This window comes from Euleptes europaea, chromosome 16 (genome assembly GCF_029931775.1).
Source record: "Euleptes europaea isolate rEulEur1 chromosome 16, rEulEur1.hap1, whole genome shotgun sequence".
Lineage (NCBI taxonomy): Eukaryota > Metazoa > Chordata > Lepidosauria > Squamata > Sphaerodactylidae > Euleptes > Euleptes europaea.
The window spans coordinates 27,769,221-27,793,875 of NC_079327.1; the positions used below are offsets into that span (position 1 = coordinate 27,769,221).

Here is a 24,655-nt window from a genome sequence, read left to right on the forward strand (position 1 = left end):
ATCACAAACATGGCTTAGCTATGCAACTGACCAATGCCTATGCCAACGAAGGAGCAGGTGAGTGGGGGGGGGTGGAATTTCTCCTTTTGCATCGGGACCATGAATAGGCATTTTAAAGTTCGCATTTAAAAAAAAGAGCTTTGAGCGAGCATCAAAATTGACCCTGCATAAATGGCCTCAGGGAAAATTGAGGGCCTTTCTGTTGAAAGTTTGACCCTTGGACTGACTGGTGTAATTTTCTCTTCTACTTCATTTTCATTGAGTCCTTGTGTTGTTTTGAAATTACTGTGAACAACCCAGTGGGGGGAGGGAGGGCTAGGTAGGTCTGAAATGCCCCATACAAATAATCTCAAATGTTGGACCTTCATTATCGATTTAAAATATTATCATTTCTAAAGATTGCATACCTTCCAAATAAGTGGAGGTGTGTATGTTTTGTGGCATAAAGTTTAAAAGCAAAATTTTTGCTTCTTAGGTATGTTAAGAATCTGACCACAAATAAAGAAGGCTGGTTCCCAGTTAATAGTCTTTTGATGCTTCTTGGCAACTCGAAATCGGCTGTGTCTCTGAGCAGCTCAGGTAAGTGATAAATACTTTAACTTAGATTGTTTCTACTTGGAGGTTTTGTTGCAGATTGGCATCCAAACCAGAGCAGGTTTTTTTGGGGGGTGGGGGGAGCATCCACATGATGATGTCCCCAATCATCCGTTCGTTGCAAGCTTTCAAAAACTTATTTGTTATGATATTTTAGGAAAGAATACTGTCAAAGTGTGTTTGTGTGCCATGTGAGTGTACATTTTTTGCAGGTCCTGCCCACATCAGCACCATTTTCCTTGCCTCAGCCCTTTGGCCAAAGTTGCTATTTCTCCCTTATCACCAGATGGCTTTTTCAGGATTTTTTAAACAAATTGGCAGTTGACATATTATTATATCATTATAGCAATATATCTACTAGCTCTTGTGAATCCCAAACTTTCATTAAAAAAAACTGTGTGCGGTATACCTCACATACTTCTGCAATCAAAAGGGCCTGAGACATCTTTTTTAATGAAAGCTGGGGATTCAGTGGGGTTAGTAGATAGAGTTTATAATATTATAACACTATTATAATATGCCTTTTTTTTGAAAGCCCAAGAACAAATGGTGTAAGGGAATGGTGGCAGCAGGAAGCTGAGGCAAGAACAATATGGGGAAGTTGCCTGATGGATGCTCTGCAGTAGCAATCTAAACCAAAAACTCTCACCATGTGGAAGCAGCCTTTGATTAACTTGTGAAAGAGTCCAAAGAACTGTAGTTAAAAAATTACAGATAAAATATATTTCTTTGTAACTTTTTGTGCATCCCGTCCTTCCATCTAGAATCTGCAGCTGGTTCAAGTACACTGAGCTCATCTTCAAGCTACAGTGAAAGTTGCAACATTAGTAGCACCAGCTACTCGGACATTAAGGCATAACATCCAAGCTCCATCAAGACTCCTGTGAAATTATCTGGCAATGCAGGTATCGGACAACAAACGAAATGTAGAAGCACCAGACTTGTGTTTCGTTTGGTTTCTCTCCTTGTTCAAATGGTAGTTTACAAACTCTTCTTAAAGAGACCCAAATAAACATCTGTGGAATTCGTCAAGAGAATGGAGTTATAGGAAGGATTGTTGGGAGGAAAGTTGCATGCTGGAAATATCTCATTTTGCAAGAATTCAGTGCATTTTGCTGTAAATGGTGTGGGGAAATACTATGAAGAACCGGATTGATTTGTTGGTGTAAATCTGTATGATAAAACAAGTATGAGGGTTACTGCATATGGTTAAAAAAAAGAAAAAAGAAAAATGATCTTTAAGCAAAAGCCTCATGTGGTAGATATATAACATATGGAAGATCTTATACCATCAGGGGATTCAGTTTTGATCTGGCTATTCCTTCTGTTTTTAACCACTGTGCTTTAAATTGTCATAGGCTTTGTCATAAACAAAGCTATGGGGGAGGGGGGAAATGAACAATTCCACTTTTAACACAATACTTTACAGAATATAGTCTGCAATTATGGCCTTTTTGAGAAGGTTTTTTTTTTTAATCCCCAAACCAAATTCTATAACAAGGTAACTGTTTACAGAATGCTGGCTATTTGATAAGTACTTTGATAAAAAAATACTATTTTTTAATTATGAAGAAAACCACTAAAACATGTTTTATATTGAAGTATTTCTCAACATTATCTAATACCATGCACTTGTCATCAGTGCTTAGAAGTTAGCCCCAAGCTAATAAATGAATTTATTCTAATTAGCCCTGTAAACTAAACTCCTTTCTGCTATTAAAGATTGAGAACTTTGTTTAAAAAGAGATCTATTAGGAACAGTTTTTTTAAAAAATAAATAAAGGAAAGTCATAAACATGTTGTGTTCATCATGTGAAATAAACTACTGCTGTATAAATTACTCCCTCTCAGATCCATCTTACAAATGTCAGCAGTTTATCTATTCATTTAAATCAAGATGGATTATTTCATATTTCACTTACTTCTGAAATTCACATATAAGTCGCATATAAATTTGTACCTCATTCATATATTATATAATGAAATGCCACTTGGGAATGAGTGCTTGACTTTAAGCTAGGCAGTTGTGGTATGGCAAGAGACCATTAATTTGACCTTTTGCTTTCTGAAGTATAAGCAATGCCCAAGAGTGAATTTATGGCTCCAAACTCCAGAAGCAAATCTGGGCTCGCAATTTACAATCAAGCTATGGCTGACCTGGTCAGTGAAATTTTTTTATATACATATATGTCTGTTTATATGTGTGTGTATGTATCAATGTAAAAAGATGTATTTATACTCTTCAGGCTGCTAAAAATGCCATTATGTAATTAAGAGTTCTTCGAAAGGCAGCAGCGCGGACGCTGCCCATAGCTTTAGTTTAAACCCAGTTTCTGGCACAGGACGACACATCTCTTCAAATTACGTTGCGCAAGCCAGGCTGTGACAGTCGGGGCACAGTCTGTTCTGTTGTGAAAATTAAAATAGCAATAGTCTTTGTAACTTATTTTGTAAATACAAGTATTACGGAAATGCTCATCTATATTGCTCCAAAAGATGTTCTTTAATGAAACACTGGATGCGGCCCTGATGTCTGAGTGTGCGCCAGTGCGCATATGGGGCTTTCTTCATATTCTTGCCACTCCACGTAGGGAGCCTGACAAACAATAAGCTACTCTTTTGTAGAGTGTCTTTTTTTTTTTAAGCAGTTTATTCATTCTCTGTCTCATGCAAAGGGGAAGAACGGGGGGAGGAGGATGGTGGCGCAGGCCCTTTTCTCAAGGCCTGTGGCTTTTCACCTAGCGCCTGACAAAGTCTCCTCCCATTAGTCATAGGAATCATGTTTCATTGCACTTTAATACAGCCCGCATTTCAATTTTCTACTGCTGTTGTAAATTACTGTTGCGGAATCAAACGTCTTTAATGTATGTATGAAACTTTGAATAAATTTCAGCACTTCTCACTGGGTCTCACAGCATGCTTGGTGGTGGAATATGTGGTCTGTTGTTTCGTGGTCACCACAGTGTGTCAAAACTGTTACAGGGAGTTCATAGGTCCCCTCCTCTGCTTGAAGCAAGTGGGGTGTTGTGTATGTGTCATGCGTTCTAAGTTCTGGAAGCATCCTGCTGAACCAGAAAAGCCTCTATTTGAAGCACAATTAACGCTTAACTTTTATTTTCCCGGTTTTCAAGTATTGTGAGAGAACTTAATGGGGTGAATCCAACCAACTTTTTCATTCAGTCTTGCCCAGTTCTCCTCCTAACTACATCCCTGTCCAACATGGCTTTTGTCCATGCAATTCCCCTGATCTCCAGCATAACCTTTTTGGGTGTTCATCCTTTTTTCCTTTTTCTTCAGCAGAAAATCTGGTTGGGTCCACTCCAGTATGAACAACAGCTCCATGCATTTATCTTAGAATGCATGCCTTACTCAGATATTCGCTTCATTCAGTGACCCTCAGCTGAACCTGTGAAGTGCTTTCATTGGAGATGAGGGTATAAGGTGCTGTGAAAGATCAATTCAAAACCTTTATTGGCATAAGATTTATAGTGTGGTGGCCATTGTACGTGTGAAAGTTGTATATCAGGAGATAAAAATATTAGCTTGGATGCCATGGTAAATCTCCACCGGTTGAAGGAATTTCTTATCAACAAAGCAGGACCTGTCTCACTTTTCCTGCTCCTGGAGCAGCCCAAAATATTCCCCTGAAATTCTGCTCTTGGGGACAGGGGAGGGAAAAGTCAAAGGTCTACAGCAGGAGGGAAGAATCAGCTAAAATTGCACCCCTTCCCTTAGTTGAAATGTTTTGTGGGATCCAACTGACATAAGTGAGTCAGATTTATTTCTGTCTACTTTGTAACATTGTCTCAGATAGTAAACTAGGGTCATTTACGCATGGGAGTTTTGCCTGAGGTTCGTTGCTGGCTGGTCCCACACTTTCCAGCTGGGAATCTCTGCACCAGCAGTCTCCAAGCTCAAATCAAGTCCCACTCCCCTTTAAATGTTGCTTTGTAATGGGCTGTGAGAGAAAAATTTGCCCCCCAAAACCCAATTGCCACCAAAAAAAAATGCATTTTAAGAACAAAGAGCAAAAAACTGAGCAATCTGAAAGGAAGGGGGGGGGCGGAAATCCAAGCCTCGGTTTTAAAAAGCCTTTCTTTTGCTCAGAAAGAGCTCCCAGGAAGCAGGAAGTGTTTGAATCCCTGCCTCTTTACACACTGCTTTGTGATTGGCTGTGAGAGAAAGCAACCTTTTGTGGCCTGTGCTTTGCCTTCTGCATGGAGATTTCAGCCAGGCTGAGCTCAGGGGAAAAGGAAGAGTCGGATTAACAGAGGAATAAGAAGACATTGGCAGCGAGGTCACTTCTAATGGATGAGAAACTCGTGCAGAACTCCAAGGAACAACCAAGTCAGATGGGTGAACGTGAGTCCAGCTACCCATGCATAAATGACTTAGGTCTAGTAAGTCCAGAGAAAATACACAACAATTTTTGTGCACTTGCAAAAAGTGTCCATCAGCCAGAGCAAACAAGAAGAAATGCCCAACTGTCCCATTTCTGTCCCTTCCAGTACTTGGATTAGAGACCAGAGGGGGGAAAGTAAATGTTTGCATAGGCTTCTATTATCATTTCCATGTATATAGTCTCAGACCGAGTAGAAACAATCACTTAGTACAGATGTAACATTTCACAGTACTCAAGTACTCTTAAGAAATAAGGTTACTTCTCCAGTGGCGACTCCTCCCTTCCTTCCTTCTTTCTCAGCATTAAGTCGGGAACAAGGTTAACACAAAGATGTTCCCACCAAAGGGTGGAGAAGTAGGCTTAGCTGAACACCAGGATGTGAAACTGCTTTCATATCTTACTGAATCCTAAGCAAATCGTAATGATTGGAATGCTACACTATATTCGAAAATGGAAGGGAGAATGAGTGTGAGACATGCTCTAGTCATCCGTAAATATTATGTCTACACTGGGCCAATAGGAATGGAAAGAAAACAAGTGGACCAGGTAAGTCACTAGATCACTGTTCATGCAGGAGGGTTTGCATCACTACTCTGATGGTGAAAGGAGAGCTTGCCTGAGTAGGAAGGCAACCAGCTTCTCAGCCTCACCACTTTGTTCATACCTTAATAAAATGACAGATTACGGTGTATGCCTTCTGCTGCAACAAATTAAGATTTTTTCCCCCATTAAAAGGCAATTTTCAGTGAAATCCTGAGCCCACTGATTAGGCTGGAATTATTCTGCATAAGTTTACACTAGGCATCTACATCTTGATTCCACCAGTAACCACTGCTTAAGTTTTTCCTTGGTTAATTGCTTGGGTGACCCATTATTCAGGTTAAGGATAGCTTAATACTAAAATTAATAGTGCAGGAAGATAACAAAAAATAGCATATTACAAAAGTATACATTGTTGGGTTACTATTTTTATACTACCCTTCAGGTATGGTGCTACGGGGAACATATATGGTTCATATCACAATGTGTGTACAACTGGCCCAGCATCAGGAAGTGTGTTGGCCAAGTAGAAACCTGAACTCAGACTTCATATCACTAAGGGCCAAACTAGACGCAACAACATCCTTGTGGCCATCACAAGGACACTGCTGCCATTTTAAAGTCATTTTAAAATGCCACGCAGGCCCAATTCTAATCACAGTGGTCTCCCATGCCTTTTCAAGTGCCAATACAGCCATGTGGGGTGGGGCTTGGCCCTAAGGCTGCAATCCTAAGAACACTTTCTTGGGAGTAAGCCCCAGAGAATAAAATCGGACTTCTCAGTAGACCTACTTAGGAATGCTCCCTAAATCCAGCACTATCTGCTACATCATATTGGCTGTTTAACTATATTGGATGTAACGTTTTCAGTTCTTCCTCCTCTAGTTCCTCAGCACCCCTCCTCCAACAAAAGCAAATGAAGCAAGAGAACTTTGGTCACAAAGGTCTTGCTGAAATATCAGCTCACTATTTGGCTTGGTTGGTTGGTTGGTTTCATCATGGTTTCCCGTCAATATGGCATTTTGTTTTTCTGCCTTTTCTTGATATATCCTCTTTTGCTGGCTGCAGGTATGATTTACGAGCTGATCAAAATTTACATTTAAAAAATGTTATAGTGGTTCATTTTCTCATGAAAGACTCTGAACAAAGAAATGATTACGTAGTCTATTACCTAAATTTGAAATTGTTTTCTATGACAGTACTGTTTATTCCTTTACCCTAATGATCAGAACAGAAAAGCCTGGTGTTGGATTTAATAATAATCATTTTTTTAATCTAGTGCTTCACAGTTACATCAGTTTTTCAGGTTCCAAACTATGTGACGAGAATATCAGCAGATTTGACCTTCTGATATATTTAAAAAATAACATTACCAATTATTCAGTACATTCAAATGTAAGCATGTTTTGTGCCAACTAAAGCTACGAGGGAAACCAATATATTTAAATATCCACAAGTTCATTTCAAAATTGCTTACCATGGATTTTTTTTTTAATAATTTGGGTTCCATTTTGAGACAGATGTAAAAGGTTAATAGGGAATGTGGGAGCATAATGTGTGTGTGTGTTAAGTGTCGTCAAGTCGCTTCCGACTCATCTCGACCCTGTGAATGAAAGTTCTCCAAAGCGTCCTATCATTAACAGCCTTGCTCAGGTCTTGCAAACTGAGGGCTGTGGCTTAATAGTGGTTTTTAAATGTCCAGTAAATTAATAGTGGGCAGGTTGTCCATTAGAAGAATAATTTACGAGTGATCCTCACTGTAGTTTGATCATTCCGTTTTGCAATCTCTCTCTAATTCAAGATGGACTATTCAGAGCAAGTCATTTAAAATTGTATTCTAAAGTTATATTCTTCTAAGGAGAGAATTAAAAAGGGTTATGTACAAGCAAGAGTTTTAATTTAACTCCAAAATGCAGTTTAGTAACTGAACAGAGAAAAGACTTAACTAGTTATTTAACTTGTTGCAATCAAAGCAGTCATTCTTAATCCGTTGTATGAGTTAAACTGAAGAAATAAAAATATACCTTCTGAAGTACAGACGTGCTTTGCCAATAATCCTACTGCTCTTACAGTAAAGGAGGCAATACAGAAAAATGTTCTAGTTTAACAGACTGTGCAAATAACATGGTCTATGCTGTTCTGTGCACGTAGTCCTCTTGGATATTCTGTTCATGTAAAAAAAGGGGGGCTAAATTATGGACCCATTCATTACACACAAACAGATACAACATGCTGCTGCATGAATATGGGTCACGTTATCTGCTAAACCAGCTGCTATGTCAGGGCAAGACTAGATAGAAAAAGAGGGAGAGGAAGGACAAGGGCAGAGGGAAGAGCTGTTCACTGTGCATTGTTTACTTCTAATTTATTTTCTGAAGAACTTGTTCCCCACTTTATTTAACCACCAAAGAACTTTTTTTCTATACTTTTTGCTCAAAGAACAGCATGCAGATTCTGGGAGAGGCAAATTCTCAAAAAGATACCCTTAAAAATCCCAGCTGATGCATGGAATATGCACACACATTGGATTTCAGTTTTCACTGGCTGGAAGTATGTAACCAGATTCATGCACTTAGGAGGGATGGGACCTGGTATTTCTTGAACAGTCCCTATTCTGCAGGCCAAACTGCTCTTGAATCCGATAGGAAGTTTGACAACAACTTGTGATATGGCAAGGGTGCCTGCTGCTCAAAGAAAGAAAGAAATCTATAGAGAGCATGCAAGATTTTGGATCCCAACCATTTATTCCTTGCCTGATGACCAATGATAAAACTGAACAACAATGCCTAAAACCTTCTATAGGGATGTGCCACGACAAATCAATCTATCTAAATCTCAATGTGGCCAAATCTGTAGATACTTAAATCCAGAGATTGGAGTCATTAATAGACTAGACTGATCTTTCCACAAATATGAAAAATGACCAAGGTTTGCAGAAAGAGCTGAAATCTTTTTTAAAAAGTACATCAACCTTTCAAAAAATAGCATTTCCCTCCAAAATAATAGACACAGTGCCTGCAGCATTAAGAAATGTATGCCCACAATGGCCGTTGCTAGGCAACCACAGTAGTACTGCCAGTCTTTCAAGCCTTGGTTTCTATCAGAAAAAGCAGGGGGGGGGGCCTTCCAAGTCCTGTTTGGCCTTTGAGGGGAGGACTCATTGGGGCCAGCCCTGACATTAACCACTGGGTGACTTGATACTGTATGATTTGCATGACTCACCCAAGGCTGGCTGCTCACTCCTGTTCAAAAACAGCCACACCATGAAAGCCAATGTGGTGTAGTAGTTACAGTTTCAGACTAGGATCTTGTAGACCCACGTTTGAGTTCCCACCTTGCCATGAAAAGCTCACTTGGTGGCCATGAGCTAGTCACCTTCTCCCAGCCTAACCTACCTCACAGGGTTGTTGTGAGGATAAAATGGAGGTGAATGGTATAAGCTGGTTTTAGTCCCCCTTGGGGGAAAAGATGGGATACATATCGAGTGAATAAGTAATGCATATAGCTGATTATGAGTGGTAGATAAAAGGCTTGTGGGTAGGTGAGAAGGAAGCAAGGAAAAGCGAGGATATGGGGGTTGCCAGGAGGAGGGGAAGAAGAAACATTGTGGGGAGGGGAATATAGGGGGAAATGAGATGCCCCCTGCAGGGCCATGGTTCAGTAGCAGAGCATTTGCTTGGCATACACAAGGTTCAATCCCAGGTTCAATCCCCAGCATCCCCAGTTAAATAATCTAGCAGTAGGTAATGTGAAAGACCCTGAAGAGCAGCTGCCAATCTAAGCAGACAATACTAACTGTGATGGACGAAGGGATTCACTATTATTCGCTATAAGGCAGCTTTGTGTGTGTTTTCCACCGGGCAATTAGGCCTGGCTGGCATCACCACACAGGATGAATACAGGGAGCCAATAATTTCTTTTTAAAGTTTTCTTAAATCACAAGGAAGCTAGCAATATGCTACAAAGACAAAAGCGAGCCAATTCCTTCCTGGAAGAGCTGAAAGCGGGGTCACTGGAGCGAGAGTGCCTAGAAGAGCAATGTTCATTTGAGGAAGCCAGAGAAATCTTCAAGGATAACCAAAGGACTGTAAGTAATATAGCAGCCGAAAAGAGGATTCTTCCATTCTCCTGGGTTTTTTAATGCATATTCCAATTTTAATGACAAAGTGACCTGGGTTTTTTAATGCATATTCCAATTTTAATGACAAAGTGACCTGGAACTTAGGAGTTTAAATGTGTAACAAACTTGGCAGTGGTGTAACAAACAAAGCAATGCCTGGATTTCTGTGGGCACAGGGAGTTAATTTTAGCTGATGCTGTTCCTAGGGGGGGTCAGGCTCCCCAAGAATAGTTTGGGAGTAATCAGAGATCTTCTGTGAGAGGGGGGGATCCACAAAAGCTGCCTTCCCTTGCATAAGTGGAAATCTAGGCGGGATCCCAGCCAGCTGATTTTACAAGGAGGTTAAGCCCTATTATGGTTACATTATGTTTATAATGGGAAGCCTCTTGGCATAGTGGCATAGGGAAGAGCAAGCATATTTATCATTGGTGCAGTCTGCCACAGTCTGCAGAATGTTGCCTTGGTGGCTTTCAAGAGAAGCCTGGGCTGTCTCATCTGGCAGCAATACTTTAGGAACAGGGCTGGTGACGCTTTTGACAAAAGCAGTGATCCTACATTTCCACCTTTTCCTGGCCTTGTGCACTGATAAAATATATATGATGCAACGTTGCTGTGCACTGAACAAGGAAAGGGGAGTTCCAGCAACAGTTATGTCACTCATGTTCTATGACTGCCCTTTATCAGGGGAAGGAGAACAAACAGACACAGGACTGCTGCTTTGGGTAGCAGCCATGCGTCATCTGTGTGTCTTCCGTGCAGTCCCAAATGGGGCTGTGCAGGCCAGCCATTGAGATTAGATTTCCAAAGCTTCTAGAGGGTTCTGTGCTCTGGGGTGCTCCCCTTCCCCTCTGTCTCTCACTGGAGCCAGGGCTTTCCCTGCCTAAATGGTCACATGACAGGGACAGCGCTCCTTCCTCAGTTCTCTCTTTGCTGCCGTGGCGAGAAGATGTTTTCCACATCTTCGTTATCAACTGGAGATACTTTTATGTGCAGGGAGAATTAACCATGGAGCGCTCCTCCTCCCTCCGTCTCGTGATCGTTGGGTGGGAAGCCGGCTCGCTCTTGGCCTGGGATGAACTGGAGGGGAAGCACTTCAGGGAAGCTTCTGAAAGCTACACTAACAGCCCATTCCTTTTTTTTTTTTTTTTTAAATAATTTTTGTATTTTCTTCATTTAACATGTCAACGAAAACAATATCCAATAGTAAAAATAATAGTAATAATAATAAAAAAGACAAATAGTATCACTAATTTGACAATAAAATGACTTCCCCCTCTCCCTCTTCCATCTAAAAATGAATTGTAGAAACCTTTGCTAACGGAACTAATCTCAATATTATTTTAATTAACTTGTTCTTATCTTATCCAACGTTATTAAATCAAAACCTAATATAAAATTAATACAAAGTACAAATAAGGGATTAGATCAAAGAGTATCCTTTAAATGGTCCCATTAAAATTGATTTTCACAGTATGTTCTCCACGCCTCCCATTCCCCCCAAAATTGTACATTATCTTTCTGGTTTATCAAAGCTGTAAGCTTCGCCATCTCGGTCAGTTCCAGCATCTTTTTTATCCAGTCTTTTTTGTCTGGCGTCTCAACTGTCTTCCATTTAGCTACTAACAGCCCATTCCTGAGCTACGCTGGTGGCCGTGCCCAAAGCCCTTTGGAGGCTGGCGACAGCCCACGCCGGCGCAAGGGTCCACAGCGCCGGCTTCCAGGAGGCACACGCTGGCAATCGTGGCGCCGGAGTGCAGGGCCAGACTCCAGCCACAGCAACACCGAGCCTGGACGCAGATGAAGCTTGCCGCCGGCATCCAGATGCCGGCTATGGCCGCTGCAGCATCCCGGGAGGTGTTACATCTTCCCGGGAAGCGTTCCTGGGGTGTTTCGGCACCGGCCGGAGGGCGGGGCTGCCATTAGGCGACCTCCTGAGCTGTTTTGGCTCGGAAACACACTCTTTTATTTTGGCGTATCTCCCGTTCAACCCTATGAGGGTTGCACGGTTTTTTTGCGCTGTGCGGAGGGTTCGGCAGTGCCGAAACCTCCTTAGGAGGCAACGCCGATAGTTTGCCTCCTAAGCCCAGTGCAGGCATTCCTCTCAGGAATGCGCCGTAGACATTCGGTGAACAACACTTACAGGTAGGGTTGCCAACTTCCAGGTGGTGGCTGAAGATCTCCTGCTATTACAACTGATCTCCAGCCGATAGAGATCAGTTTCCCTGGAGAAAATGGCCGCTTTGGCAACTGGACTCTATGGTATTGAAGTCCCTCCCCAAACCCCGCCCTCCTCAGGCTCCACCCCTAAATCTCCAGGTATCTCCCAACCCGGAGCTGGCAACCCTAGTTACAGGTAAGTGCAACATTGTTTTCAAAATGAACATTAACCCCCCAATGGCTCAGACTTTCTATACATCATTAGATCCCTAGACTGGTGAGCTAAAGATAAAAATCTACTTCATGGGGAATGTCAAGGGAGTATTACCCCCCCTTTTTTTTTAGATTTCACATTTTTTCTGCAAACCTGAGGCCCTTTTTAGGTTTGTCAAAAGATCTGTCTTGCCCGTGCACAACTCCAGTTACCAGATTTAAGTATCCTCAGATTTTGCCAACTTAGCTTTTAGTATATAGCTTCAGCCGACTGTATAATAATAACTAGCATTTAAATGGCATTCTGTGTTTCCCATTTTTTTACTGCCATCCCTGTAAATAGGCTAATATGATTGTCACTATCACAATCTTTTATGAGGACCAACTCAATAGGACATATTTGCCTCTTGCCTTTGTGGCCCTGGCCAGCAGCAACCTGAATCTCCATTGCCTGCCAGAAGTTCCACCATATGCTAGCAGGAGAAGGCCATCAAATCATGATGACCTGAAAAAATCTGCTTTTTTCCTCTTTTTAAAAAATTATGTACTATCTGCCCCAATGAAAAGTTTTGGGAAACTCAAAAGCTTGCACACTTACATGACATTGGATTGGCCCTAATAAAAGATATTACTTGAATTGTGTTCCTGGATTTTTGGATTTCACTTTTGAACTAACACCGCTGTAAACAACTCACAATACTATGACCCCAGTGTTGCAGATAGGGGATTGTAATTACAGTGACTTGCCTAACTCCACTGAATGGTTTTGTGGCAGAGGTCATAGCGCATTCTCTGTTTGTCATCTGTGAAATGTTAGAAGGGTATGATAGCCTTTCTTTAGTTATGGTGATGGTGCTGTTGGTAGTTGTGTAAAGGATAGATGCTAACATATGGAGACATTCTTATGCATGATTTGCTTCTTCTTTCTCTCCAAACCTGCCCCATTCTACCCAGGTGGAATTTTGGAACACCTATTCAGGTAAGGCAATTCATACAAACATTGCACAATGGTTCCTGCTGGAGATTTTTCCAAACGTTTTGCTGAACCTGAATATTTTTCAGCTAGCAAAAGTTGCAACTCCAACCCTTGCCAGAACAGTGGGACATGTGTGGACCATCATCAGAGCTACATCTGCCTGTGTCCTGTGGGGTATGAAGGCAAAAACTGTGAAACAGGTCAGCTGATGTTATTTTTGATTAATAGTTTTTCAATTGTATTTAGAATTCAAGTCCCAGGCATTTCAAATATATATAAAATCCGTAGTTCGTGCATTTGAGACATTTAGGAAATGATTGTGTATGCGTGTTTAAGAAAAAGGTTTTGTTTTAATTATAAGGGCTTTCTAAATGGAGCTGGGAGGCAGATGTAAGCCGTCTGCAAACATGAGGCTGATTTCCACATTACAGAGTACACAGGTTGGGATCCAGGGTTGCCACATTTTGTCCTAGGGTGCTTTCACATTCTGAATAATGCACTTTCAATCCACTTTCAATGCACTTTAATGATCATTTGCAAGTGGATTTTGCCATTTCACACAGTAAAATCCAGCTTCAAAATGCATTGAAAGTGGATTGAAAGTGCATTATTCAGCATGTGCGAAAGTGCCACTAGTTACACTTCATTTCCTTAATTCCTGCACATGCAGTGCCCAATTAAGGTTGTAACTGCAGTGTGTGTAGAGAAAAGGCTTCAGACTCCTGCCCCCACTGCTTTCCTGACCTGAAATTGTCCTAACACCCCATGTCTGTTTCAGGTCAAAAAAATAGTGCAGTGGGAAAGACAAGTCCACATGTGCCACAGTTGTGATCCAACTAAAGCACTGCACACCTGAGGAACTAATATCATGGTTACACGGGGTGGGCCCCTACACCGATATATGTAGCCTTCGCAGTTATCACCCAATAGGTGTCTGTGACAACAACTACATTATTATTCCCACTGCCAAAGACATGCTAAAGTTGTGCTTGCTGGTCAGAGAATCACAGTTTTCCAGCAATTGCACCCTACAGTTTGAAAGGAGCAAACCATGCTGTGCAGAGACTCAGCAAAAATAGAAAACAGCAACGCAGACCACTGCAATGTAACTGATTGTAACCCGGTTGAATTACATGCCAAAATTTAGTATTCAATTTTTAAGCTATTTTATAATTATCTAGTAACCATAGAAATAACACACCAGTGTTTGTCAAAACAAGTGCATTGAGATGTAAAACAGATTGACCTATATACTTTCCATAAACAGGAATAACAAATAATTTTTCTGTCACTATAACATACACATGTGGGTACAAGCACAATTTAACAATTTTCCTCCTAAAGAAACTAAAGCAGAGCATATTTGATTAAGAGACACAAAACTTGTCCCTTAACAATCAATATCAGTCAGTGCCTCCGTGAGATCAAAATAAATGGAGGTGTTAGAATATTAAAGCGTCTCTTTGCTTAGGGGAAAAAACGCCACCCCAAGCAGCTTGTCAAATTGCAGCCAAAAATGAACTAGCAACTGCTATAATAAACTTATAATGAAGTATCAGCCCAATCAGAACAAAGGATGTAATCCCGAAGACTTGGGCTCCTGATCCGCTGAGAAGGCAGCTGCTGTGATAGAACTCCAAGCGGAGTCAGAGCTTGTGGGGAAATCCTGAAGACAGAGGCTCCCAACACGTTTGAAGACAAGGAAACCATTTCCTCTACAAGAGCAGTTGTCTGGCTTATTCAGTTGTGGCTGGAAAGTCCCACCTAGAAAACACAGCATGATGAAAGGCCCTGAGTTGTGTTGAAGATGTGTTCATTTTTTCCTAGAACACATCCTTTCTAAAACAGGATCCTAGAACTGCGGGGGAAGAATGAGGCCAGAGCAAAGTCATGTCTGAAGGTCTGTAAAATCATGAATAATGCAGAGGAAGCCTCGAAGCAGTCCAGCTGGGACTGCGAATTAAATACCCCTGCATAAATGGCCTTTGTGTTAGCACACAACAGTAAGAAAGGACTTTGTTCTAGCAATGCTAAATGTGCACTTCCAGACAGAACGTTATCTGAAAGTTGGGTGCACTTCTACCATATGTTTGACTCACCCAAGGTCCGTGAGAGGAGGCTGAAATTTGTTCCCATTTCCTTATTTGTGACTCCAACCACAAATACTGAAGATACTTTAAAAGTCCTGCACCCCAAAATATACTTTGGACCAGCACATATCTTACACCCCCACATTCAGGGGACTCTGAATTCCAAGTGGACCTTTGGTGCTTTGTTGTCTGAAGACCAGTTCTTGTGCTAATTCCTCCAAACTAGAATGTCCCCATGACAAATGCACATTCAGAAATGGGGGAAGCTAAAGCCCAAAATAATCTTTGGACTATCTTGAATCATACATCATCAGACTCCAGAGACTGTAATCTACAAAGGAGATGCACTGGTGCCGGGTCCAAACATTGGTTCCGGCACCAAGAGCTTCTATTTGTCTCTATTTCTTCCTTAAAGTTAGTTCCATCTACATTGCTATTTCTTCCTTAAAGTTAGTTCCATCTACATTGCTTTTCTGCTATTCTACATTGCTATTCTGCTATTTCTCTAGCTTCATCTTCACCCAAGAACTTATTATAAACAAAATTTGGTTCATTCATGTTGCCTTCTCTATTTATTAGCCGAAACAGAAAAACTGAAGTGCATTTATGATAATGGCGATTGTGACCAATACTGCAGAGATACTCCAACTACAGTACGGGAATGTTCTTGTGCGAAGGGATACAGGTTAGCCAGCGATGAAATATCTTGCATCCCAGAAGGTAAGGAACATTTCATGTCACAACAACTATGTAGCATCTCTTTCCAGATAGATGCCAGACAAGACAACAGATAGAACTTTTTTTAAAAAGATCAAGCTGAGATCTATTTTTATTAATTAATTGATTAATCAAGGCCAATCTTGCCATGAATAACAAAGGTAGTCAGCCTGCTAACTGGCCAGGGTTGAAAAATCTCATTACCCATCCCAGGGATGGTTCCGGATTTTGGGGACCCCAGGGCGGAGAGTGCCCAGAGGCCCCTTCCCCTCCTTGGCAGGGAGGTGGCAGGGCAGCCACATGGGCAAGAGGTCAGTGGCAGTGGGCCCTGGCAGCTGCCCCACCTCAGTGTGTGCCCATGCCAGCCTTGACCCCTCTGTGCAATTTCACCTTTGGGGGGTGACTTTCTCTTTCCACATAAGTTGCTGCTCTATGTTCTGGGCTGAAATATGGGCATTGTGGCTTCTGTCAGTAATCTGGCTCTCAACTGATTTGTGCATCTTTAAAAATTATGGGGGGAGTCAGATACTAAATGTGCAAAACTAACAATATATCAACTGGTACCCAACAAACTTTGGTATGAAATTATTTCCAACACTCACAGTAATATATTCATAAATATATTTGTATGTACATGAATATCCATTCAATAATATGGTTGCAGATCAAAGGTATGTTTTACATTTGTAATACAAATCTTACAAATAAACACTTTCGAATACAAAATAAATGGAGACTCTATTGTTCTTTCTTTTGTGCAACACTTCTTCATATATCAGGAGTAGCAATTTTGCCTCCTTCGTGTAACAGGTAACAAGTTCCTAGGTTTCACTTGTTTCGTAGAGGTTAACTTCCTCAGAACCTCCTTAACTTCTTTCTAACAAAATTACAGGAAATAAATCAAATATGTTTATGTCTCCCAATTTTTCAAAACCATATATAATTTTTGTAATTTTTACTGTATGTACCTGAATTAGATCTTAATGGGACATATGCTTATGTGTATAGAGTTTCCTCGGCTCCTTATATAATGCTTTTATTTGTAAATATAACAATTCAAAATTACAATTTAAGTCAACCTTTAAATACTTTCAAAATATACATTTTATGAAAAAAACATTCTGCAAACAAATGCTATTCATGTACATACAAATATATTTATGAATATATTATTTTGAGTGTCAGAAATAATTTCATACCAAAAGTTGGGTGTGAATTGATATATTGTTAATTCTGTATCTTTTGGGCTGGCACATGACGTTTGCATTGTCAGTAGCAGAACAGCAACTCCTGCAGTGGGCTGCTCCATAAGTGGCTAATGCAAACTCATAGAGTTGGATCCTCTGACTTGGAAGCAAGACTCCTCCCTTAACAAAAACAAGTCATAGGATCCAACCCATTGACTGGATAGCGAATCTCAAAATCAGTTTCAGTCCAAAAATTTGTTTAGGTAGCGTTTGTTGGGCTACATGTAACTTTAACTCAAAATGAACTGCGTGGCATATTTAGATCAGCACAGCCATTTAATGAGTGTGATGGAGGGATTGAATGATACAAAACAGGCACCTGAGGTTTTTTAGAAGCACAGCTGTGTAATTTTTTAGATGTACAGTTGGTGTAGTGGTTAAAGTGTGGGACTAGGATCTGGGGAACTCAGATTTGAATCCCTACATTGCTATGAAAACTTCCTGGGTAACCTTGGACCAGTCACACATTCTCAGCCTAGCCTATCTCACAGGGTTGTTGTGAGGCTAAAATGGAGGAAGGGAGAATAATGTAAGCTGCTTTGCGTCCCCACCGGGGAGAAAGGCGATATAGGAAGTAAGTAAGTAAATAAATAAATTATAGACTGCATAATTATGATCCAGAAGATCATCTATACTTTTCCAAATATCATTTACTGCTGTTTGGTGTCAAACCAGACTAAAATGGCTTATGCCACAAGTCTTGTACATAATGAACATGTTAATCTTTTAACAGTTGATTATCCATGTGGGAAAATACCCATTTTGGCCCAAAGAAATGAGAGTCAGGAGGGAAGAATTGTTGGTGGTCATGTCTGTCCTCCGGGTGAATGCCCATGGCAAGTAAGTCTTTATTGAATTTTAGTAACATTTTCTCTTAACATTTTCATATTCCAAGTAGCTGGCCCAGGACTCTGTGATCATGCTTTGCATGGTGCCCTGGGGTGATAAAAAAAAACAACCTCTGGGGAGGGAAAGAAATTGGTTACTGTTCTTCTTAACCTGCCTAGCTGAACATTGCTGCACTTGTATTTGTATAGAGAGAGAGAACAAAGGCTCCAAAGTCGCAAAAAAATTAAGTTCATAAAATTATACAGGTAATGGGTCGTAAAAAAACATTTTTACGAACCCTCAAATATTCCACTACTCCCCATAACAGAAGGTGCAACCTCGAGGAAGAATGGTATCTGATGAAGGGAGCTTTGAGTCTTGAAAGCTCATATCCCAAAAATCTTGCTGGTCTCTAAGGTGCTACTGACTTGAATCTAGCTGCTCTACCACAGGCCAACATGGCTACACTCTAAAACTGTCCTTCTGCATGTGGCAGCATCATGAAGCTGCCTTGTACTGAATCAGACCCTCGGTCCATCAAAGTCAGTATTGTCTATTCAGACCGGCAGTGGCTCTCCAGGGTCTCAGGCAGAGGTCTTTCCCATCAACTACTTGCCTGGTTCCTTTAACTGGAGATGTCCGGGATTGAACCTGGGACCTTCTGCATGCCAAGCAGATGCTCTACCCCTGAGCCAGAGCCCCTCCTCCCCATAGCACACATGAACACATGAAATTGCCTTCTACTGAATCAGACCCTTGGTCCACCAAAGTCAGTATTGTCTACTGAGATCGGCAGTGGCTCTCCAGGGTTTCAGGCAGAGGTCTTTCCATCACCTACTTGCCTAGTCCCGTTAACTGGAGATGCCAGGGACTGAACCTGGGACCATCTGCCTGCCAAGCAGATGCTCTGCCACTGAGCCACAGCCTCTCCCATCTACAACTGCAGTGAGATTACCTAACTGAATGGCTGCTCCCAGCTCCCTGTATTTCAGAAATAGCTTTCAATGCAATTTGTAACCAAAGTGTATAAAATGCCTAGAACAGGGGTGTCAAACTCAATTGTTACGAGGGCCGGATATGACATAAATGTCACTTGGTTGGGCCGTGCCGTGCCTCACCAGCCCAGATTGAGTGTGGTGTGTGTGTGGCTGCCTCAGCTGACTCACGGGCCGGATAAGAGCTCTCAAGGGGCTGGATCTGGCCCTCAGGCCTTATGTTTGACACCCCTGGCCTAGAAGGTAGCCTTTGCTTTTGGACTTCAGGTGCTCAAAGTAATTAGGCTAGCTACTGCCAGCTTTTCTGGTGGTGCAGGAGGGACAAGGGGCAATCTTGTTCAATTCCTTCCTCACTGCAGTCCCATCCCTTGTGGGTGGCTTTTTGTCCACCAGCAACATGCAATTCCAGCATGGGCCCTTTTGGAGGTCAAAAGAAAAACCTCCTTTAGCTCCAGCAGAGAAGCTGGGAGGATCCAACCCATTTTAAAGTGTTCCACTTAAACCCACATACTTCTTCCGACACTAGATAGACACTAGATTGAGCGAATGACCTCTGTGTAAATCCTTGCCATATATACTGATGGTAGTTGCATTTTCAGGCACTCTTAATTGGTGGAGTAAAAGCAAAATGTGGAGGTGTTTTACTTGCTCCATCATGGGTGGTTACTGCAGCTCACTGCCTGGAGCATACAGACCCCAGAGTGCTCAAGATTAAACTGGGTAAGTGAAGTTGTCATCACTTTTGGAAGAGTTGTAGGAAAACTAAATGGGGGGAATGTTTATTGAGACATGACCCTAACGAGGATTTGTAGCTAACTGGGCAGGCAGCCCTCACCTCCCTTACCTGATTCCACGTGGCTTTGTCACCTTCCTGTCCCTTTACCCTGTTTCCTCCTTACTTTGTTATTTTCATCACCTTCTTTTCCCCTCAGGCCTCTGATCTTTGTTACTTTGGAGGATATCCTCAAATAAGGCAGGTACTTCGTGGCGGGTATTTGCATCCCCTTGTAAGCTCCTAAGCTTACCCTGGTCGACCTTCTCTCATTCTGGTTCCTTTTTTCTCCATCCTGTCCTATTCCTCCCTCCCTCTGTCCCTTGATCCCCATGCTTTTATGTACTTCAAGATGCAGAAAAGGATATTGCAGCTATTTGTTGTTGGGGGGTGGGGAACCAAGACAATGGTCCCTGAGTAATTGTAACTACCCTTTTACACTCTTAAGTGTCCCAAATCCTATTTCATTGTTTATTGAATGTCCTATCTTGCTGATTGTATTGACTCCTCTTTGTAATCCACCTTGAGTCCCAAAGTGGACTATAAATAAAATAGACAATACACAATTTCATCTTTGATACTATGGAGGATATATATGGTGGGTGCTTCATATGTAGAGCATTCACGATAGGCAAGGCTGCAAATGTGTCCTAATGTGCTTGATTCTGATAGGAAACTAGCATAACCACTTCCTGACCACATGCAGTTACACTGCAAGGAAATATGGTAACAATTTTTGTATTTCTTTCCTATTTTTATTTATCGTATCTGTATTTCAAGTTTTTTTTCCCCAAGCAGTCTAATGGGTAGCTATCCCATTTTGTTTGGGGCTCGTAAACAGTGACTTCTTAGTACCAACTAGCTAGATTAATGGCTGAATGAGACTGATAAAAACCATGGAAATTAGGATCAGGAAAACTGAATAAACAAAGGTTCACTATTGTGTGTTGAACCTCAGGAGAAAAGGGGGATTGAAAACAGGAAAATAAGAAGAGCCTGGCTGAATCTGCTCTAGTTCAGCATCCCATTTTCCACAGAGACCAACCAGATGTCCATAGGGATCCCACAAAGAGAGAAATAGCCCTCCCCCACTGTTGCCTCCTGGCAACTGATACTCAGGGGCATATTGCCAACACAGCACTAGCAGAGATATACTTTGAAGAGATAGCATGTTTAGAGATAGCAGAATACCATGCAGGTGGCCACTTGAAACACAATCATGTGGGTTCTTCACCATAAAGGTAGCTCTTTGTGTGAAGTGGATTCCACAGGGGTCAACAGGTTTCAGTGACACCATCAGAAACCTCTTTTCTCACACAATTTCCTGAAGTACACGTGTCTACCAACTGGGCCAATGTATGTGTAGATGGGTAAGAGAGCCAACACGAGGCGTTTGTCCTCAAGAAGAGGTCTTTTTTGTCTGGAGAGGCTACCATATTCTGATCTCGTAAATAAATTCAATTATAGATTCCTAGTAAGAGGACCCCCGTGGCACAGAGTGGTAAGCTGCAGTAATGCAGTCCAAAGTTCTGCTCACGACCTAAGTTCAATCCCAATGGAAGTTGGTTTCAGGTAGCCAGCTCAAGGTTGACTCAGCCTTCCATCCTTCCGAGGTCGGTCAAATGAGTACCCAGCTTGCTGGGGGTAAAGGGAAGATGACTGGGGAAGGCACTGGCAAACCACCCCGTAAACAAAGTCTGCCAAGAAAATGTCAGGATGTGACATCACCCCATGGGTCAAGAATGACCCGGTGCTTGCACAGGGGACCTTTACTTTTTTTTAGTAAGAGGGAGAGCAAAATCACCAGGTTAAGAATGGTTAATCATTGTTAAATGTTCTTAAATATTATGGGTCTAAAGAGTTGGATCTACTCTAGATTTTCGGCTCGTGGGAATTTGATATCTGCACTCTGAACATGTTTATTGTTTATCCAGGTGAATATGACAGAGATCAAGAAGATGAGGCTGAACAGGAAAGGAGGGTTGCTGAAGTTATAATCCATGAAAAATATAACTTTAAAAAAACTGACAATGACATTGCCTTACTACGATTAGACAAGCCAGTAAACTATACTGATTATGTGATACCCATATGCTTGCCCGAGCATCGGTTTGCTGTGGATGTCTTGTCCTACATTAAATATTCTACTGTGAGTGGATGGGGGCGTTTAATAGAAGGCGGAGCTACTTCCTCTCTCCTTCTGCAAGTGAGGCTGCCCAAAATAAAGACTAAAGAATGCATTCAGCACACTAACTTCACTATTACAAGGAACATGTTTTGTGCAGGGTACTTGACAGGGACTAAAGACTCTTGTGAAGGTGACAGTGGTGGTCCCCACGCCACCAAGTTCAAGAACACTTGGTTTTTAACAGGCCTTGTGAGCTGGGGGAAGGGGTGTGCAGCTGAAGGTACATATGGTGTTTACACAAAAGTATCACAATACATTAGATGGTTAAACAATCACATGTTTTCCTAATTTGACAGTTTCTACATTATCTGCTGTTGTAGCTATGTCTAAGTATTTTTGACACCTCTCTCCTCAGTATTCTTTAACCATCTTCAATAAATTAAAGATCCATATGCTAAAACTAAAGCTTAATTGTATTTTTTTTTTGTGTGTGTGTTTTCGTATTATTTTACTCATCTGTAGCTCACGATTTGGGGGTGGAGGAGTAAGGCTTCTGGTGATACCCCTCCCAGTCCTACCTCCTTATTTTCACAGATACAAACAAGGAACAGAGGCTACTGGTAGGGATGCAGACAAAAGAAAAGCTTTAAGAACAACTCTTTTTTTAGGGGGAAACACTTATCACTGGAGGAAAGATAAGCAGTTTTTAACACTTGGGAGTCCCCCCCCCCCATTCCCCCTGTTGAGTAGGCTTGTGGCCAAAATCAGAGAGGACAAGTCCGATTGCATAGTCATCACTCCTTATTGAGCCAAACAGAATGTGGTTCACAACACTACTGGCCCTGGCCAGTAGTGCTGGTCTTCCCACTATACAAAGACCTGCTAAGCAGAGATTCTCTGTGCCATCACAATGTCCAATTGTTACACCTCACAGCCTGGAGAATCCACCTTTAAACTGTTGGTCGGATAGGGTGGGAGAGATTTTGTTATCATCTCACAAACCTTCCACCTGGAAGTCCTATGTGGCTAAATGGGGAAAGTTTTCTGTCTGGGCGCACAAGAGAGGTGCTATTCTAGACCAATGCTTGCTGTCTGAGGTGTTCGAATTTTTGCTGTGTCTAAAAGACTACGGTCTGGCAAATTCTTCAATTACAGTGTACTTAGCAGCAATATCTGCATTTCATGTGGGGGTTGATTTACAATCACTGTTCTGCAACCCTCACTCTAAGTGGCTCCTGAAAGGCTGTTACTCCTCCTACGTCTCAGGGGTGCCTCTCATCTGTATTAACTCGATTGATGGCTGCCCCATTTGAACCAATGGATTCCTGCGACATCTCCTTCTTGTCTTACAAGACAGCATTCCTGGTGGGCATAACATCTGCCAGGAGGGTTAGTGACCTCACCTCCCTCCGTCATGATGCCCCCTTCACAAAATTTCATAAAGATAATGTAGTGCTTCACCCTAGTCTGTCATTTTTACTGAAAGTGGTATTGACTTTTCACTTGTCTCAAGACATCGTGCTGCCCATCTTTTTTCCTAACCCCAGTCAAAAGCTGAGAAATAACTACACACATTAGATATGAAGAGAGCACTCTTGTTTTATTTAAAGAGGACAACTGAGTTTAGGGTTCATGACAACCTTTCATATGCTTTAAGGGGACCAAACAAGGGAAATGGGGTTTCTGTCCAGACTTTGTCTAGGTGGATGACGTCCACAATCAGGTTGACGCATGAGAGTGCAGAAACAAAAGATACCATTGTGTGGAAACAATAAATAAACAAAGGTACACAACTAGAGCTCCTGAAGAGGAGAAAACTCTCTGTATGGAGTCAGCCCTGGGTGAAAGAACTCTGATCCTCGTCATTCCAGTAGCAGCAACCTCTAAAGTGTTCCTATCTTGATTTTGGGAACTGCAGTAGTTCTTCTCCCAAATCTGTTCCCAAGTTATATATCAATATTTTTTTTAAGAAAGCTGCCTCCATAAAGTCAGCACCTCAAAAGTGATAAGCTTATCCCAAATGCAACTGATTTCAACAGTGTATGAATGATGCAGAAGAACAGTTGATAAGGGAAACCAAGAACAATTTACATTATTTACTCTTAGTAATTATGCTCTGATGTAGGGTTGCCATCTCTGGGTTGGGAAATTCCAGGAAATTTTGGGGGTGGGGCCTGGGGATAGTGGGATTTGGGGTGGGAACGGACCTCAGCAAGATATAATGCCATTTTTAAGCAGCCATTTTTCCAGAGAAACTGACCCCTGTAGTCTGCAGATCTATAGTTTGATCTTTGTCATCTAGAGATCACTTGTAATTCCTGGAGAACATTAGGCACCACTTTAGGGTTGGAAACCCTATTCAGATGAGACCATCTTAGAGTCTCTGCTGCATCATAAATTGCTCAGCAACGCATTTGTACCCTCAGGTGTGTGATACAAACTTGTCTACAGCCCTTGTTTTATTCCTATACCTCATCATTCTTTTTTTAATGCATTAGCATTCTCCCAAACTAGCTTAGTCACACTTCCTCTTTTCCCAAGGCCCAGTATGTACTGTTGGCCCCATTCACACATTGTGGGCCAGTTTATGGTTTCCCTCTCAGGTTACACTTTCTGCTGCTCTGGGGCTTTTTATGATTGTTTGCGTAGTAGTGACAACAGAAATAAACCAAGAGGAAAGTGTCCTGTGTTTTCTCTCTTGTTGTCGGGCTCTAAGATGGGAATAACAGTCTGGTAACGCAATTTTGGGAGGGGTGGGGGGAAAGGCTTCACTAGGGATGACTTTTCCCGTTTGTGGAGTTGTTTGGCATTTCTATGTGAGCAGCCCACAGTCTGCAAGATTATTCCTGTAAATAAATGCAATCAACTTTGGACCT

The 24,655-nt window shown here is 41.7% G+C and overlaps 3 protein-coding genes across 4 annotated transcripts in view; 2 read left to right on the top strand and 1 right to left on the bottom strand.

Moving 5' to 3' along the window:
- The window catches only part of MCF2L (MCF.2 cell line derived transforming sequence like), a 130,721-nt gene extending 129,221 nt beyond the window's left edge, over nt 1–1,500 (top strand). For both annotated transcript variants that reach the window (XM_056862003.1, XM_056862004.1), the window contains 2 exons: nt 476–579; nt 1,359–1,500. In XM_056862003.1, coding sequence (XP_056717981.1) covers nt 476–579; nt 1,359–1,453 — 199 coding nt within the window. In that variant the 3' untranslated portion in view covers nt 1,454–1,500. The remainder of the gene's footprint in view (nt 1–475; nt 580–1,358) is intronic.
- The window catches only part of PCID2 (PCI domain containing 2), a 279,698-nt gene that overhangs the window by 203,700 nt on the left and 51,343 nt on the right, over nt 1–24,655 (bottom strand). The gene's annotated exons all lie outside the window — the stretch shown is intronic.
- LOC130488344 (coagulation factor VII-like) lies at nt 6,535–22,127 on the top strand. The gene is made up of 8 exons (XM_056862005.1): nt 6,535–6,604; nt 9,463–9,623; nt 12,981–13,005; nt 13,089–13,202; nt 15,672–15,812; nt 17,790–17,896; nt 19,479–19,599; nt 21,586–22,127. Exons 1-8 carry the CDS (start codon nt 6,535–6,537, stop codon nt 22,125–22,127), a joined length of 1,281 nt encoding a protein of 426 aa, XP_056717983.1.